This window comes from Haliotis cracherodii, unplaced genomic scaffold, assembly GCF_022045235.1.
Source record: "Haliotis cracherodii isolate W230 unplaced genomic scaffold, xgHalCrac1.p SCAF_10, whole genome shotgun sequence".
NCBI lineage: Eukaryota > Metazoa > Mollusca > Gastropoda > Lepetellida > Haliotidae > Haliotis > Haliotis cracherodii.
The window spans coordinates 3,371,416-3,390,474 of record NW_027266265.1 but is presented as its reverse complement, the minus strand read 5'-3'; the positions used below and the strand labels follow the sequence as shown (position 1 = coordinate 3,390,474).

The 19,059-nt window shown below is 40.0% G+C and overlaps 2 protein-coding genes across 2 annotated transcripts in view; both read left to right on the top strand.

Annotated features, from left to right (window-relative positions):
- Positions 1-3,236: 3,236 nt before the first annotated feature.
- On the top strand, positions 3,237-12,261 carry LOC139453967 (gamma-aminobutyric acid receptor-associated protein-like 2). The gene is made up of 4 exons (XM_071235426.1): positions 3,237-3,372; positions 4,767-4,822; positions 9,440-9,612; positions 11,129-12,261. The coding sequence occupies exons 1-4, from the start codon at positions 3,339-3,341 to the stop codon at positions 11,217-11,219; spliced, it is 354 nt and encodes a 117-aa protein (XP_071091527.1). The 5' UTR covers positions 3,237-3,338; the 3' UTR covers positions 11,220-12,261.
- A 5,078-nt stretch (positions 12,262-17,339) lies between these two features.
- The window catches only part of LOC139445196 (calmodulin-like), a 31,686-nt gene continuing 29,966 nt past the window's right edge, over positions 17,340-19,059 (top strand). Inside the window, exon 1 of the mRNA XM_071226328.1 lies at positions 17,340-17,592. Within this exon, the coding sequence (XP_071082429.1) occupies positions 17,590-17,592 (3 nt within the window). The 5' untranslated portion in view covers positions 17,340-17,589. The remainder of the gene's footprint in view (positions 17,593-19,059) is intronic.

Genomic DNA, 19,059 nt, shown 5'->3' with positions numbered 1-19,059 from the left:
TCCCGTGCTCGTGTGTTTTTAACAAAGTTGTACAGCCGTAATAATCCGATTCTCGGAGATATAACCGAAAAACTGTTCAAAGAAGAAGCGGAAAACTCACGAACGAACGTTTGTTTCTCGGACACGAATTGTGTTTTTGTTTAAGCCTTAAACAGCTACTTTCAATCAAAAACATACAAAGATGTGTGTCCGTCAATCTCATTAAAATCAGATGTTAGTTCTCGCTACCGCTAAACAAAGATCTGAGGGCGTCCCATTAGGGGTCACGTCAGAACGACCTTTCATCCGACCAATCAGAGCGTCGCTTACCAGATCATGAAAGTGACAGTCGGAATGTGATTCTTAATCTTGCAGCCTCGAAAACTTTAACACGGGGTATTCCTAGCGATAATTACAGGCTTAACGTCTAAATCAATACAATCTAGACCATCTATAAGCCATTCCAGAATGTTCTTTTGTTCAGGTCTAAAAATTTTAATCGAGAATTTGTCAAATTTGACATAAGTGCCGTAAAGCACAAGAAAGCTGCCTTCTGATTGGCTAATGTCGACTTCTTGTCAGTAATTCCATTGGTCGGTCAAAGTTCGCGAAAGGTCGGTTTGACGTGACCTGTAACAGGGTGTCCTCCTTTGTTTAGCGGTAGCGAGAACTAAGATCTAATTTTAATGAAATTGTGTGTACGTGTTCATCCCAACCAAACAGTCAAAGAAAGGGGTCATGTGTAACTGGTTCCACTGTTGGATCTTCTTGGCGCTGTCGGCCGGCAGGGTACACACGTTCAAAGAGAGACCGCTAGACAGGAGCCCAGTCAATGCACAAACATGAACTCAAACTCCTAACACCAACACTGGTTCCCCAGTTGGTACCGGAAGCGTACATAAAAGCTAAAGTTTCTCATGTGACCGGGTTCTCTGCCCATTGTCCTCCATGTTACGTCACACCTTTGCATTGCATCTCAGGGGGTCTTATCAAAAGTAGAACGTGAGGTTTTGTCAAGTGAGGCCTAATTGACACGTAAATGCGGGCTATATATATCGCGGACGGGATTCAACCCAAAAAAAGAACGAGAATCTGTACTTTACTCAGAAAGTGTTATCCCAAATATAGCATTTGTTACATTTGATCACTTTCCAAAATTGTGAGTTCATAGCTTTCGGCCATGGGAGACGTGCCAATTTACGCTTGTCAAAATGGTACACAAAGTACGTACGTACGTCGAAAAAAATCTTTATTTCTGTATAAATTACCACCAAAGACACTAAATAGATCTTAATTGTGCACCCCCGCTTTTCAAAAAAGCTGTATCCGCCCATGGTACGTCATCTAGACTACCAGTTGTTGGACTTTCTTTTTGTTGGAAGCCTCGGTGGCTAAATGGGTAGATTGCTTGCGATCAGGCGCCTGACTCAAAGTGGGTTCGAATCCCGGATTTGACTCAACCGAAAAAGTACTTTATATCCCAAATATAACATATATTACATCTGACCACTTACTAAATGACATTGTGTGTTCATATATATACAGTTGTATTTGGTTTTGACACAAACCTTTTGCTTTAAGAGAATATTGATTCAGTGTTTTTAGCAAACGTTTCTGTTGGGGGTATCTATTGCCTTCCCTTCAGCCAAGGACGTATGTATCTTCGCCCAATATGTTCCGTCTAACCTAATATGACACCGTATACGGCAACTAAAGACACCATAACTAATAATAAACATTTTAACACAGCTCATTTAGGGTAAATGTTATATAGGTGTGTTTAACTTGTTTCCCAATACAAAAAGTGCAACTCCTTGTTTGTAGTATAATTTATTTAAGGCTGGATTTCATCATAATAGGGGGCAGGGGTGGCCCAGTCGTCTAAGGCGCCGCGATTCGCTGTGCAGATTTGCGTCCCTTGGCCACGCCAGAAACCTATGATTGTGGGTTCGAATCCCGGTTCGCTCCAATTATGTGTCTAGGTTTGTCAGCGCCATACCCGTGCTCGTGGGTTTCACCGAAGTGGTAAACGTCTGAGACCTGCATCACTTCGGGCTTTCCTCCCACATTAGGCTGACACGCCGCGATATAACTGAAATACTGTTGAAAGCGACGTTAAATCCAACTCACTCACTCACTCATCATAATAAACGGTCGCTCAGCGGTCAGTGAAGATAATGAGCGAAGCGTACCATAAGTCACTGAGAGGATGGGGTTGCAGAACAGCGAGCAGGTGTTTATGTGTGTGCGTTTGTTGTCATCCCAGTTTGATAACGGTGTAAAATTATTTTTTTTAGTAAACATATTTTATTGTCCAAAACGACAAAGGAAATGAGCACAATCCACCACTTCTGACCACCTTCTTCCAAAGAATCTACATTGATGCGTCGTTAAGTGCAATAAACAAGTAGTTGTTATCCATTTCTTAATTCTTAATTACTTCAGCCAGTACTTCTGGCCATGGCCCAAGTATACCAGAGTATATACATAGAGTGCGTTCAGACACCAAGGAGAAAAGTTGTTCTTTAAAATCATAAACATGAACCTATACATAGTATTTCTTGATATATGTGTTTTTTAGTTTAGTTTATTAAGCCACTGTGGGTGTATTTATATATGTCAACATTGTGAGTGATTTTATCACTAATGGTTCAGATGAGAAATTAGGGGACAAAATAATATATGATATATACACCCACAGTTCTAGCTTACACACCGAAAGACATTATTATCTGTAAATAGGAATGTTGGCTAGCTCTTTCGCATTTTCTTCGAAATTTGAAAAATATTTAGGTTGTGATTATACGAAGAAGCTAAAGTTATATTTGAAAATACAATATCTTCCTGGAAGAATATACAAGCAGAAACCAATGTGAAATGTTCCCCCCAAAATGAATCTGACTCTGACTCTAACTCTAAAACTCTGCTGGAGTGTTAAACAATGGATTAGTAAATTTAGTTAACAGCTAAAGAAAGAGATAATATTTGTTGTGAATGTTGTAAGAGGAATACAATGACGGTTAGCTTAATGTTTTGTGTATTTAGAAACCACGTTTTCATCTTATTCATTTAATGACATGATATTCGTGTGTACATGGTTCAGACTAAATGTGACAAGATAAGTTGTCACTGAACAACTGCCGCAATATATCAACTGCAATAAGTTTTTACGAAACTAATATATATTTTCGGAATATTCCGGAATCCTTCGTATGACCTAAATATAGATACTTCCGGTGACGTCACTATCAGCAACCTCGAAGTGAGTAACAAGTCACAAGAAAGGCAGTCAGCTCTATCTCAGGAGACGAAAACAAGTTCAATTTTCTATTCGCTTTTAGTCGACAACAGGAATCAAGATGAAATTCAAGTTTAAGGAAGAGCACACATTCGGTAAGAAGCGATACGATTAAAAATATCATCGAGAAGACGTGTAATTGTATCAACAATAGTGGTTTGTTTTCGTTTTGTCAAATGTAAACAATCCCACATGCAAACCAGATTACACCAACGTTTGTGTTTATAACAATGCTGATAAACTATCAGATACAAAGGTTGCCAGCTGTTGTCCTGTTGTTAAGAACTTGTCATACAATGTCGATTAAAGATTTCTGAAATCAGGTGAAGACATACACTATGAACCTGACAAAATTTTTATATGTCTATTGTCTTCTACCAAATGTCCACAGTAATGGCAATGAATAAGCCTAATGTCGAGCTGATCCTAATTACAGAAGATACAGGGGTTGATACGGAATTAGGGATCATTTGTGATAATGTATTATCCTACACAATCACTGCACCAGGAAAAGTCTATTGTCCTGTCTGCTACCAACAGTTGACAGTAATGACAGTCCCCAAGACTAAGGACTCCATGGCCAGGCCTATGCCAAACATCTAGTTAAGTCTAATTACAAAAGAATCATTGGATGATGCAGGATTAGCGATGATTTGTGTTCATTTACTGTCCTGCACAATCACAGTTGTTAAATGCAGCCATATATGTTCGGCAGTCAGTGAAACGGGAAATATGTCAACACTTATTACAGTGTTTGAACTGAAGTGTGAAAGTCAAGGGTCCTTGTTATGACCCTGCCATTATAAGCTAAAGATCCCAGGATTCAAATACCACTTTCTCAAGAACCCCGAGCCCCCTTTAATTTCGAACTCTGCTAAATAGTCTGAATTTGATCAATATCATCAGACATTGTTGGGCTCCCATTACTTACCATTCTCTTTTTCTTTCTTTCACACAAAACCACATTAATCACATACTTTATTAGCACATATTATTCACATATTATTTTAGCAGAGGTCACACCCAAATTTGATATGACCACACACTAGCAAGCAGCGAGAGAAAAAACAACAGCAATGTTACTTATTTAATATACACATCCTCATGCATTTGTGATGAAAGGATTTGATTTTCAGGCTTTTGAATATGTTATGTCATGACCATATTTCTTTGTTGTGCCTGTGTCGCTCTTGGTTAGGTATCTATATAGGGAGAAAGTGTGGTTATGACATGTACTAGACTTGTTTCTTATGTTATGACAATGTATAATGAACCAGTTACCCTGTGTGTAAGAATGTGTTGAATGTCTATGTTTGTCTTACCTGTATGTTGACCCGTTCCTTTAGAACAAAATGTCAATACAAAGGATTTTTATTGTATGGAGCTAGTTGACAAACCAGGTAAGGCACAAAACAGTCTGTTCTATTCTGACCAAAGTCCCTTTGATCTCTCTATTTGACAATCTTTCTTCACTATGTCTTTTTTGCAGAACAAAGAAAAGCTGAGTCAACAAAGATCAAAACAAAATATCCAGAAAGAATTCCGGTAAGACAACCATTTTAGAATATGTCTTCTTCCCCCAGTGTCCATGATCCTGACGGCTATTGCTAATGTAGTGTTTGCATTTTAGGAAGTTGTCTGGTCATTAACAAGTGTGATTTGAACTGTTGACCATGGCTCTCACACTTAGTTCTCCAGATGCAACCATTATGTTGCAAACATTGGAAAAGCAATATAAGACTTTCACTCACATGGAATTTGCATCATAAATATTCCTTATTCATCATGATAATTATGTTTGGGAGAAATATGTCACGATGATTATGTTAGCAGGATGTGAACAAAGCCATATGGACAATAATGTAAATTGTTCCTTTTGGGTGAAATGCACATTTACTGATATTGCTTGTCATGCTTTTGGGCATGTTTTCCTTTGATGTTGATCACAGGGACACGCTGTACTTAACATGAAGATCATTAGGATCAGTTCTAAACTTTCATACAGTCACTGTGTCGTCTTACCAAGGTCAATCCAGGGGCCATTATTCTGCCAAGGTCATTGAATGTCAGTGGTATGCTGATTATGAAAACATGCGACATGTAATTAGTTTTATGGAAAACATCTTTATTGAAATGAATGATACAGGCAAGAAGAAACGTAGAAACCTCGTTAGAAATAAAACAAAACATTCACAAACCTAAGAGGTCTTCATTTTTTATTTATTTGAACTTCTGAATGCCAATACAAAAATATACTTATTCCTGTAAAATGGAAACAATTTCCCAGCATTCCGGGTTGTTTGACAGTGACAGATGCTTGTGTGATAATTAGGTGGCCACGGTTGTTACATCACCCCCACATCAGTGCTTCAGTGACCATCATGGTCATCCTGCCTGGGGATTAGTCATGGAGCATTAGGTGGTCAGTGTGTTCGCTGAGGTGTGACAGCTACTGCTCAAACCTAGCTGGAGGCCATGTTGTGTGAAGCCTCCAAATTAGTCATGTCAACATCAACTTTAGCATGTTTTAACTCTTGTAGTCAAAAGAATAGCTTATTGGTCTCTTGTCTCGTTGTAGTTTTGTCATGTGTGAAATGATTGGAAAACAATGCTACTGGTGCAGTATCAGGTATCTTACGTAATGGAATTATCTTGAGATTTTCATCCATGTTGGCATGTTTGATGTTAATAGCATATTTGTGGTACCAGCCATTATCCCAAACTGTTGATAAGGAGTCAGATTGTCGTGGACCAGTTTCAAGAAAACTATTTGGAAAATACTGTTACACCCAGTCTTGCTTTGGAAAAATCAGTTTTTTATTTATTGTGATCTGCATAAGTGTGCCTACAGGTTTGATTTTGTCATCACCTCGCGACTCTCACTGTCGTTTATGGAAGTGTTATAACAACATTAATGCAGTCAATCTATCGCTGGTATGAAGCTGGGAAACCAATAATCATAGTTTTAGATTCAAATAATCCAAGATATGGCATTTTTTATTATGTATGGATAGTGTTATTGATGTGATAAACCAATCCGATATATAAACTTTGTGTCATGTCTGCTTAGATAGGGTTTACCCTACATGTCGCTGTTATAATATAAAATATTAAAATGTCATGTGTCACGATATGTAAATACACGCTCAGTGTACATGGTGTATGTAATCATACACTGTTCCTAAAGTTACTTCTTCAATGAATGAAATAACAACTTACACATCTGTTATTTTAAGTTTAACATTATATGATCAAGATGTTATTCCCTCATGTGTTCCCGTATCATAAATGTCAATCAGGAATACAAAAAATGGTATGGTCGTGATTATGCTCGCCAGTAAGTGCATGACACATAGTCTAAGGACTGTTGACTGACATAAATTACACACTGGGTGCAGCCGGTGACTCAGCTGGGGGGGGGGGGGGATTTGTATTTTGTCAGCTCTTGCTTCAAAACCGGACATATTTTCAATCTCTGAATTCAACTTATGGGCCAAAATGTAATTTTAAGAATACAACGTCTTGCAACAGTGTATTCATTTTTCAAACGACGGAAGCATAATCATTTTTTCAAAATCCCCTACCCCACCCGCACCACCTCAACGTTTAATCGTCCTATTAGTACTGACCTTGTCACAATGTTGCCCCTGATTGTACTGACCTTGTCACAATGTTGCCCCTGATTGTACTGATATTGTCACAATGTTGCCCCTGCCCAGATTGTACTGACAGTGTCACGATGTTGCCCCTGATTGTACTGACCTTGTCACAATGTTGCCCCTGATTGTACTGACAGTGTCACAATGTTGCCCCTGCCCTGATTGTAACTGACCTTGTCACAATGTTGCCCCTGATTGTACTGACCTTGTCACAATGTTGCCCCTGATTGTACTGACCTTGTCACAATTTTGCCCCTGCCCTGATTGTAACTGACAGTGTCACGATGTTGCCCCTGATTGTACTGACCTTGTCACAATGTTGCCCCTGCCCTGATTGAACTGACAGTGTCACAATGTTGCCCCTTCCCTGATTGTACTGACCTTTTCACAATGTTGCCCCTGCCCTGATTGTACTGACCATGTCACGATGTTGCCCCTGATTGTACTGACCTTGTCACGATGTTGCCCCTGCCCTTTATTGTAACTGACCTTGTCACAATGTTGCCCCTGATTGTACTGACCTTGTCACAATGTTGCCCCTGCCCTGATTGTAACTGACAGTGTCACAATGTTGCCCCTGATTGTACTGACCTTGTCACAATGTTGCCCCTGCCCTGATTGTACTGACCTTGTCACAATGTTGCCCCTGCCCTGATTGTACTGACCTTGTCACAATGTTGCCCCTGCCCTGATTGTACTGACCTTGTCACAATGTTGCCCCTGCCCTGATTGTACTGACAGTGTCACGATGTTGCCCCTGAATGTACTGACAGTGTCACAATGTTGCCCCTGATTGTACTGACCTTGTCACAATGTTGCTCCTGATTGTACTGACCTTGTCACAATGTTGCCCCTGCCCTGATTGTAACTGACAGTGTCACGATGTTGCCCCTGATTGTACTGACCTTGTCACAATGTTGCCCCAGCCCTTTATTGTAACTGACAGTGTCACAATGTTGCCCCTTCCCTGATTGTACTGACCTTTTCACAATGTTGCCCCTGCCCTGATTGTACTGACCATGTCACAATGTTGCCCCTGATTTTACTGACAGTGTCACAATGTTGCCCCTGATTGTACTGACAGTGTTACAATGTTGCCCCTGATTGTACTGACCTTGTCACAATGTTGCTCCTGATTGTACTGACCTTGTTACAATGTTGCCCCTGCCCTGATTGTACTGACAGTGTCACAATGTTGCCCCTGATTGTACTGACCTTGTCACAATGTTGCCCCTGATTGTACTGACAGTGTCACAATGTTGCCCCTGATTGTACTGACAGTGTCACAATGTTGCCCCTGCCCTGATTGTAACTGACCTTGTCACAATGTTGCCCCTGATTGTACTGACCTTGTCACAATGTTGCCCCTGATTGTACTGACCTTGTCACAATTTTGCCCCTGCCCTGATTGTAACTGACAGTGTCACGATGTTGCCCCTGATTGTACTGACCTTGTCACAATGTTGCCCCTGCCCTGATTGAACTGACAGTGTCACAATGTTGCCCCTTCCCTGATTGTACTGACCTTTTCACAATGTTGCCCCTGCCCTGATTGTACTGACCATGTCACGATGTTGCCCCTGATTGTACTGACCTTGTCACGATGTTGCCCCTGCCCTTTATTGTAACTGACCTTGTCACAATGTTGCCCCTGATTGTACTGACCTTGTCACAATGTTGCCCCTGCCCTGATTGTAACTGACAGTGTCACAATGTTGCCCCTGATTGTACTGACCTTGTCACAATGTTGCCCCTGCCCTGATTGTACTGACCTTGTCACAATGTTGCCCCTGCCCTGATTGTACTGACCTTGTCACAATGTTGCCCCTGCCCTGATTGTACTGACCTTGTCACAATGTTGCCCCTGCCCTGATTGTACTGACAGTGTCACGATGTTGCCCCTGAATGTACTGACAGTGTCACAATGTTGCCCCTGATTGTACTGACCTTGTCACAATGTTGCTCCTGATTGTACTGACCTTGTCACAATGTTGCCCCTGCCCTGATTGTAACTGACAGTGTCACGATGTTGCCCCTGATTGTACTGACCTTGTCACAATGTTGCCCCAGCCCTTTATTGTAACTGACAGTGTCACAATGTTGCCCCTTCCCTGATTGTACTGACCTTTTCACAATGTTGCCCCTGCCCTGATTGTACTGACCATGTCACAATGTTGCCCCTGATTTTACTGACAGTGTCACAATGTTGCCCCTGATTGTACTGACAGTGTTACAATGTTGCCCCTGATTGTACTGACCTTGTCACAATGTTGCTCCTGATTGTACTGACCTTGTTACAATGTTGCCCCTGCCCTGATTGTACTGACAGTGTCACAATGTTGCCCCTGATTGTACTGACCTTGTCACAATGTTGCCCCTGATTGTACTGACAGTGTCACAATGTTGCCCCTGATTGTACTGACAGTGTCACAATGTTGTCTCTGCCCTGATTGTACTGACAGTGTCACAATGTTGACAAGTAACCCCCCAACTTGTGTTCCAGGTGATAGTGGAGCGGGATCCCAAGAGTCAGATCCAGAATATCGACAAGAGAAAATTCCTAGTTCCCAATGACATCTCAGTGGCTCAGTTCATGTGGATTATACGCAAACGCATCCAACTTCCGTCGGAAAAAGCCATCTTTCTGTTTGTAGGGAAAATATTGCCTCAGTCAAGGTGAGTAGGCGTGTTGCCATTGTAACATGTGTAGCTAGAATCTTGCCCCTTTGTTTAGATGTAGGGATACAAGCACAGGAACCATCCCCTGTTCTCAGTGGGAGTTGTGGGGTCTCTATTATCTCATGGCTGTAGGAAGTGCAAACAAAATGAGGATTGGATGGCCACAGTTTGAGACAAGGTTGATATATCCAAATATTTATTTCCTTCTTCTTGCTTCTTCAATCAGCAATATTTCTCCTATGTGATGGTGGCTATACATGTATACCCACAAGGCATTAATATTTGCTCATGATATCAACCATTGGTTTCCATTGTCATCATCATTTACAGATGATGATGTGATATTGATGGAATATTGCAGCTTCATGATAATGCTATTCAGTGTGGTGGTGTGTCTGCTGCTCAGCTGTTTAAGGGATAGTCCAGATCAGCCCTAATTTATCTGTCCTGGGTGAATTAACTTTGGATGTTCCAAGTCTTGGCAAGTTGCCACTAGGTTATCATTTATTACCTTGGGGCTTTTTTCTGCAAAAGTGAATCAAAGTGTGGTTTTGTTGATCTCAAGTTGACACATCAGCTCTGTTGGGCTATTGTTTGAACCCCATCATATAAAATCACTTACCATCATGTTGATGACGTCATGGTTGAATGAGTATGGTTTTATGTCGCTTTTAGCAATATTGCAGGAATATCACGGCAGGGGACACCAGCAATGGGCTTCACATATTGTACCCATGTACATATTGTGGGTACAATGTGTGAAGCCCATTTCTGGTGTCACCCGCCGTGATATTGCTGGAATATTGCTTAAAGCGATATAAAACCATACTCACTCACTCACCCTATGGATGATGTCCAACCCTACTTTTATCAATTATGTATATATAGATATGGTAATAAGTATGGAATATATCCGTGTCCCTCAAGACGTCAGCAGTATATATTAGCCTGTGTGGCCTGCTATAGTAGTATGTATCATCGTTTATTGATCCACTGGATCAGCGTGAATCACCCACACCTCTGTCTCTCCAGTCTGTGAGGGTGTTGTGGAGACCCACTTGCTTTATCATCTGGATGGCAAATCTATATCACTGATCAATATATCCGCATTTCAACAGCACTTGACATCAAGCACTGTATGCAATATTTCAATAGCCGCATACTGACCTGAAACATTTGTTTTCCGAAGCAACATGAAGCAAGTCTACAATACTTCGGAGAGTCTACATTTTTCAGTTTGCTGCAAATGAGACGCTTTGGGGACATTTATAAATATTACATCAAAAGTCTTAAAACATAAACATGTTAGTTTAGTTTTTTTTGTGTCCAGGTTTTGCCCACTCACTCACTCACTCACTCACTCACTCACTCACTCACTCACTCACTCACTCACTCACTCACTCACTCACTCACTCACTCACTCACTATGATATATTTCAGTCGACTTAACAAGAGCCTGATTGAGTCAATGACACATGTTGATCATTCATCACATCTACTGACTTTATTTCAGTGCAAGCATGGGCCAAGTTTATGAAGATCACAAGGATGAGGATGGGTTTTTGTACATAGCTTACAGTGGAGAAAACACCTTCGGCTTGTAGCCATGTCAGCAGTCGGACCGAAATGTTTCATTGTTTCCCTTCAAGTTGGAAGATTTGAGATGGGAAGCTTACCTGATGCTGATAGGACGTGCAATGCATTCATGGCAGAAAAAAATGTGATATCTTTGTTGAAAGTTAACATGGTTAAAGTTTTTTTGTCTTGTACTGTTCTAGTGTTGATTTGTGATTCAATGTATGTGTTTGCATTCCGGCTCTATTTGTAACCATGGTAACCAGGCACAAGGAATCCAACATTCCCTCTTCACAAACAACAGACTCAACGATGGCCAAAAATTCCGTTTTATCATTTGTGAACAGTTTTCATATTTTATGGTACTATGTAACCATGGTAACATGGTTCAAATGTTTAAAGCTCCTGTCTCACAAGACCGGTTTTATATTGTGTATTTTGTAAAGGGAGGGAATTAAAACCTGACTTACATCGTATTATGAGTTCAATATGTGTTATTGAGTATGGTTATTTAGCGTATTTCGCTGAAGACCAAACAGTCCTACCATCCAGTACTTACTGAGTCAAGTATTATCATATATCAGATGTAGTATTAAATTATTGTTTTAATATGTTGTTTTATGAAACTATATACATTTCTGTACAGGAAGTAAACGATTTTCCTTTTGTTTGTAAACATATCTTTTCCACAAGGGTTGAAATACATTTCAAGTATTAATATAATTAGCTGCTATCAACAATATGGCTTTCAGATTAACTATGTCATACAAGTCCAACTGTTATGCTATACTTACCATGCTTAACACTAGTAATCAATATCCAGGGCATGTAGCATGCATGCAGTGTTAATGAGCTTCACTACAGTGGAGGTATCAAAGTACAGCTTACGTTTAGTTATGTTTAGGTGATTGCATGGGATTTGAACCTGTTCATGTTGGAAGGAAGTCCTCCTGTGAGATGGGAAATTTGTCTGTAAGTTCGGAAATTGTATTTGTGTTATTTCTTTGGTTTATGTTGTGTAAGTATTGGGATATATACTCAAATTTGAAATAATAAAAGGTTTTCATGGTTTGAGATCTGGGGTGAATTTTGTCATAGTTAGTTTTTCACACACATTTTGACAGTTTTTTAAAACATTTTTTTCAATTCATTCCAGTCAGTTCGAAGGTAATCTACTGGTAACATCGTTCACTGTAAATGGCTAAAATGTTCAGGATATTGTGGAAAAGCACCTACTCACATGACCTCTACACATGCTTTGTGTACCTGTGTGCGTGTAGACAACTTATGGTCTCTGAAATTAAAACACTTTAAGATTATTCATTTCATAAATTGTCTTAAAAGATGTAATAGAAAGGAGCCCTGATGCTGGTATGGGATTGTTTTATATCTCTGTGTCAAGGTCTGTATGATAGACTGACCCACTTGCACAAACGATCTTAGTGCTAAGACTATCGTAAGCCTATGTTAATGTATGGGAGTCAAGATCATCTTAGCGCTAAGATCACTTTGTGCAAGTGGGCCCAGGCGTTTGCCTGTTTTGGGCCCCTAGTCTGTAAATGTCAGCCCAAATTGGAACTTAAATGTTACCAATTTGTGTTAACACGGGTAACATTGTGACATCTAATGTGAGTGCTTGCTCAGGTCAACTTGATTTCCCTGATATCAGACCAATAGAGGGAGGGTCTGTGATGCTTTGATTTCATTATTGAATGTGATGTTAATATTCAATGTTAAAAGACTTCTGAATTTCACAAAATAGGAACTGTGACAACACCCAAATGTAGGACATCCCCCAGTTTCCTTGCCACAGGCTCGTTGTCTGGAATCCTAGATAAGACCCTGGGATGGAAGTGTATTATTTCTTATTCTTGCATCTTCACTATGTCTTGCCTTAAGCGACAAAGCTTGCCTTTCTAGTCAGAAGAGCTTTGTCAGTTGAACAATTTCAACATACAGCTTCCAGTATAAGACATTTTGCGATCTTGCATAAAGTTAATACCAGTTGTGATCATGCTGAAGCCAAAGCTGTGGTAATACTATTCTTCCTGTGGAGATTTCATATGATCAACCATACTGACTGACTTCCTGTAGTTTGGCATAACCAGCAAATGTTTTTTGTTATGTTTTTTAATGAAGCAGGGCTTGTAGTGTGATATTGGTAGTGGTTTGTGTTTTCCTGCTGACATTTTCAGTCTGATGATCAAATGCTTGCAATTTTGTTTAGGGGAAACAGTTTTGAACTTTATGAAAGAAAAGTGTTTGATAACGTTATGAAAAACATTTCTGCCGGTTCAGTTTGCATGTTTAATTGTGATGTATTGATTGTTGTGGCATATTTACGGTGTTGCTCGTAATCTCCACACCATTTTCCATATCTTATTCAGAAGGGTTTGTATGGTTTTGTGTTGAAAGGAGGTTTAAGTGGGAGTAATCGAGGTTTATCACCTATGGTATTCGCCAGGCAGGTGTTCGTGACCTGGACAGCGGTACAGGCCACGTCAGGGTATAGTAAGTGGTGGCACATAACAGACATATTTTTCTGTCTCAACTAAACCCTTCTGAGCAAACCAGTAAGCTCACCAGTTGGCATGTGACCAGAGATGAAAGTCACAATCCTAACATAACAGACAGTTAAATGTTATTATGACCTTGACCTTGACCTGATGGAGGATCAGAATCAGTTCCTTCTTCACAACTCCTACAAAGAACTTACTTCACCCTTCAGATACTGATAGGTCAAATGCATGTACCCGGTTGTCTCTGGCTAATGCAAATGTCTTATGAACAGAACAAAAGCTCGAAAGAAGTAAATATTTATTACAAATACTAAACATCAGCTCTGTCAACAGTATTGACTTTTATTTATTTATCTACTACACTGACTGACCCAAACAGTTTTGTGCCAAACAAGATATTAAGATATCAAGCTACTTAACGAATGTTTCTGTTTAGTATTTCGACCAAGCCGAGGTAATTAGCTTGCAGTAATCTGTAAACTGTACCATAAAAAAAGTTGCCTCGATGTCTGTTTAAATTTTCTACCATGTAACAGCATTGTCAGAACCAGTTGAGGTTAACTGCAAAAACATACGATTTCAAATCCATGCATTAGGGTAAATCTATGGATGCCTTTTAGGGCTATTTGTTGTTTTACTGTTTTGTTGAAATTTCAAGATACATACTAAGTTGGAATTTCAAGATAATGATCTTTATTATTCGAGATGCTTTGCTGAAATTTCAAAATGCTATGTTGAAATTTCATGATACTAAGTTGAAATTTCAAGATATTTACTAAGTTGAAATTTTAAGATTTTAAGTATCTTGAAATTTCAAGAAAAAACCCAAGTGGTCCTAAAAGGCTTCCATATAAATCTGTTTTAGATAATGTATTTTCATGTGACCAGGACCCACATATATAATGCACAGCTTTGTCTGGACCTAAGATTTGTTTGTGCACCTGGTCCCTATGCAACTGTAGTTCTAAGGCCATCAGACGACCAGGTTCCTAGTGTATGCCTGTATCCAAGGCACAATGTGCTTGAATCTTGTATGCAGATAGTGCATATTTGCATATTGCCTGTGGTATGTATAACTTACAATGCTCCAAAACATAGGTTGGAGGTTGTGGTTTTTTAGTTCCTTTGTGTGACACTGTACTAAAGTTGCCAATTATGTCCAACCGTCTTTCAATTTGGTTGGGCGAGCCCTGTTTTACCTCACACTCTACCTGACATCATTATCCTGGAGACCTCTGAAGAAATTAAAGACCAAAGCGACGCTGTTTCAGCTGTTTCAGTCTTTCACCGTTGTCCATTCCTGGGATTGTGTTGTTTGAAGGTGTCAAGGTGGGAACGCTTGTCACGGTCCAGTTGCCTTGTGTCAGACGTACTCATGCTTTGTGAATAAAATGTTCTAACTTATTAATATTCTGTATTTTCTGTCTGTGCAAGGTGTCAGTTTAATGATGGTGACGTGTTTGGAGAGGGTGGGTCAGGTTTCTGTTTGAAACAAATGAAACACATTCATTTCCGTAATCATAAGAAATCTCTTCAAAACGAAGAGTCCAATGGACTGTTCCGAATATGTCATCAGCATGTGTTTCAAAATCACTATAAGACAGGTGTTCTCGAAAAGGTGTGTATCCTGCTCTGCCCGTGTTGGCCATTGCAAAGACATGCAAAGGCAAGTCAATTGCAAATCGGATAAACACTGGAACATTCTGTAAAAGTGAAAATGGGGAATTGCATCATTGCAATTCTATTGCAAAACACGTCTTACTTTTGCAATATTATTGCCATGGCATACTGGATACCTTTACTTTCCCACGAACCAATGCAGCCTCACAGGTAAGTCAATTCCTAGTTTCAACAGATTAGAGGAAGACATCGAGACACACCCATAGGCTGGAAGACCCAAACAAACAGGTGACCTAGATAGTCACAATTTTATTACTTTCTGCACAAAACACAAGTTTTATGACTACCTGTTAGAACGTATGTGTAGCAAAATCCCCGGCCAGAAATAGCAGCTGATGTAACAGTAGTTTGGGATTGTGAGCAGCGCATGGAATGAGTGGTTGATGACTTCCTTGATGACTTCCTCCCTGATCGCCCTGATGGTGTTTCTGAATTTGTCAGTAGAACACCACTGAATTCCTTATCCGAAGTGCGCTTGCATCACTTCGGACATTCCTCCCACATCAAGCTGACTCCGTGGTTTAGCTCAATACCGTTCAAGGTAGCGTTAAACCAAACTCCCTCACTAACTACTATCAGTAACCCATCCCCATGCATCCCAGCATCAAGTGATGTACCAGCACACCGTCATATTTTTTTTTCTAAAGAAAGTACCTGCCTGATGATTTTTCGAAAGCGTTTATGAACAATTAATATACATATTTCTATCAATAATTCAAGTTTCAGTTTAAAAAAAGTACTTGTGTTGGAGAGACTGAACTGCTGACACCAATTTTCGGAATAACTGACAGTAATACAGCAAACTGGTTGTAAAAGTTAGCCGTGTGTTTTGGTATCAGTAATGTAGATGAAATATGTCTTGAAGTATAGGTTGTAGGTTATGAAATATTACATTGTATTTTTACTTGTAACCGCAATCAATTAAAAACTTTTATTTAAGAAACCATTTCCTTGTGAACGTACGGCTTGTACATTTGTTCGTACGTTTGTTTACGGGGAGCCTTAGACTCTTGCTTGACAACGGTATAAGGATCAATGCTGGTGCATCGCATCATGATAGAATAAAGAAGTTGTCCTCCATAAAATATGTTTACAGTCCTATTTGGAATAGGTTAGATTATCAACACAACCGGAAGCGAGACTTTATAATTTTCATTATTTTGTCAACAATACTTCACTTTTAGGAATATTCGGTTACCCCTAGATGTAAGAACTAAACCTTCTAGTAGGATTAAATGGCGGATGTATTCATGAATTCTTTTTTTATTCCCGCTTTTGTCAACCGAGTCCAAACAATTAATGCCTAGCCCACACGTTGTCGACAGAGGTGTAGTTGAATGTTGTAAACATAACCAGCTTGCCTCCACCTGACACGCCATGATAAAACTTTTGTTTGTTTGTTTGTTTGTTGTTTAACGCCGCAATCAGCAATATTCCATCTTTATGACGGCGGTCTGTAAGTAATCGAGTCTGGACCAGACAATCCATTGAGTGATAGCATGAGCATCGATCCACGCAACTGGGATCAATGACATGCATCATCAACCACGTCAGTAAGCCTGACCACCCGATCCTGTTAGTCGCCTCTCACGACAAGCATAGTCGCCTTTTTACGGCAAGCATGTGTTGCTGAAGACCTATTCTACCCCGGATCTTCACGGGCCCCATGATATAACTAATACTATTGAAAGCGGCGTTTAACCAAACTCACTCACTGCACAATTCCGTTATTTCACCTTTTTCCTGGTCTTTTAATTTTCTTGTCGAAGAACATTTCCCATTCCGAGCAGCTAAAACACTCACTGACTCCACGATTCTGATAATTTACATTATTCCTGGTATTTTAATATTGGTAAGTCGAAGAACACTCTCCATTCCGAGCAGCTAATACGTCATACACCTAAGCTAACGTTAGCAACCAACCAGGCGGTTATGAGCCGTTATCGCCGAGATGGAACCGTTTATCGCAAATTCAAAGCTTACAGGGGCGTCACCGCTTGGCCGCCATGGGTTTAGGTAGCAGCGCTCCGATTCCACCACAGACCTCGTCTCGCATCCCCCTGTCGGTACCTGCTCGCGGAACAGTTGTCTTGGAGCCGTCAGGAGGAAGCATGGTGCCAACGACGAGGGGGAGGTGTTGATAGTTGCAGTGGCCGGATACATATAGTTTGAGCGAAAGAGGACAACACACATTGAGAAAATGGTAAGTATTCCTGAAGTGATTGTTTTGGTATAAATCTCTGTTGTAGTACTTTATGTTACTAGAACGCAGCTTTGGGATTCAAGGTTCACGAGCAAGTGTAAACACTGATATGGAAACGTTATATAGTTCCCGCGTTGGAATACGGGGTCGTTTGGTGCTTGGCGGCCATGGGATCTTGGTTTCAACGCTGGGTTTAGACCAACATCTAGTCTCTGAAATGAACATATTTTACAGAAAAAAACAGTCGTTCATTTATATTTATAACATATATTAAAAAGGAACCAAGAGATTTCTATACTGCAGTAATCTAGACTTGCCAACAGTATAGACGTGCATGGGCTGTATTGGATATATTTGTATCAGGGTCTGTATGACAGACGACGCTGGGTTCTGTTATATGTGTTTTTGCAGATTATTTACATTGCATGCATAAACATTGGTTCCTGAAAAATCTGAATTACTTCTACTTTTGTTAAAAAAACGATTCGTGTATATTCCGTAATGGACTGCTTCTCTTTGCGTCTCTGTATCGGCCGTTACTGGTTACAAGCACGGCGCGACGGGTTACATTTATGTAACATCACCTGCAAGTTATATGACGTAGAGTTGATGTAGCTTGTCCAAGTTTGTGTGACATTAAAGCTCCACTAAGAGTCCCAAATCCGTTTCTTGTGTATAGATTTACATTAAAATACAGCCAAGTAGGCTTCGAACTCTTAGTACCCAATATATACTGACGTTTGAGGTTAAAATTCATTTTAATTCTTTAAAAGAACCCTCGTGTCCAATTATATCAGAATATTAAACAGGTCCATTAAACAGGGAATGAGAACAGGCTGCTGGAGTTGAAAATGGGATGAGTATGGCACAGCGTTTTCACTTTTACTGAATTACTGATATGCAATCGTTTTGAAAAAATCTTGAAATCAACTAGAGACAGCTTGATTTGCATTGAAGAATTAATTTCTAATATGATTATATACATTATGATGATAATCTTTTTTGCGATATCTTAAATGCATATACAGTAAACTACGTTTATAACGAACACGCTTATAACGAACTTACTGTTTTGTCCCCACTATTTGCTGTAGTTATGCTGTATATATGCTTATAACGAACTATGGTTATAACGAACTAAAATTAGTCGTCCCTTTGAGTTCGTTATAACCGTAGTTTACTGTATATCTTACGAAATATATAGTTACATAGTTATATAATTTATATCACAGTGACATTGTATTTCGAATATCGGAATATGAGAGTGGGGCAGTGGTGAAGGGGGGCACGGGTGGCCCTGTCGTCTAAGTCGCCGCGATTCGCTGTGCAGTCGCGTCCCTTAGGCACGCCAGAAACATATGATTATGGGTTCGAATCCCGGTTCCCCTGATTATGTTTCTAGCTTTGTTAGCATCATACCCGTGCTCGTGGGTTTCACCGAAGTGGTAAACGTCTGAGACATGCATC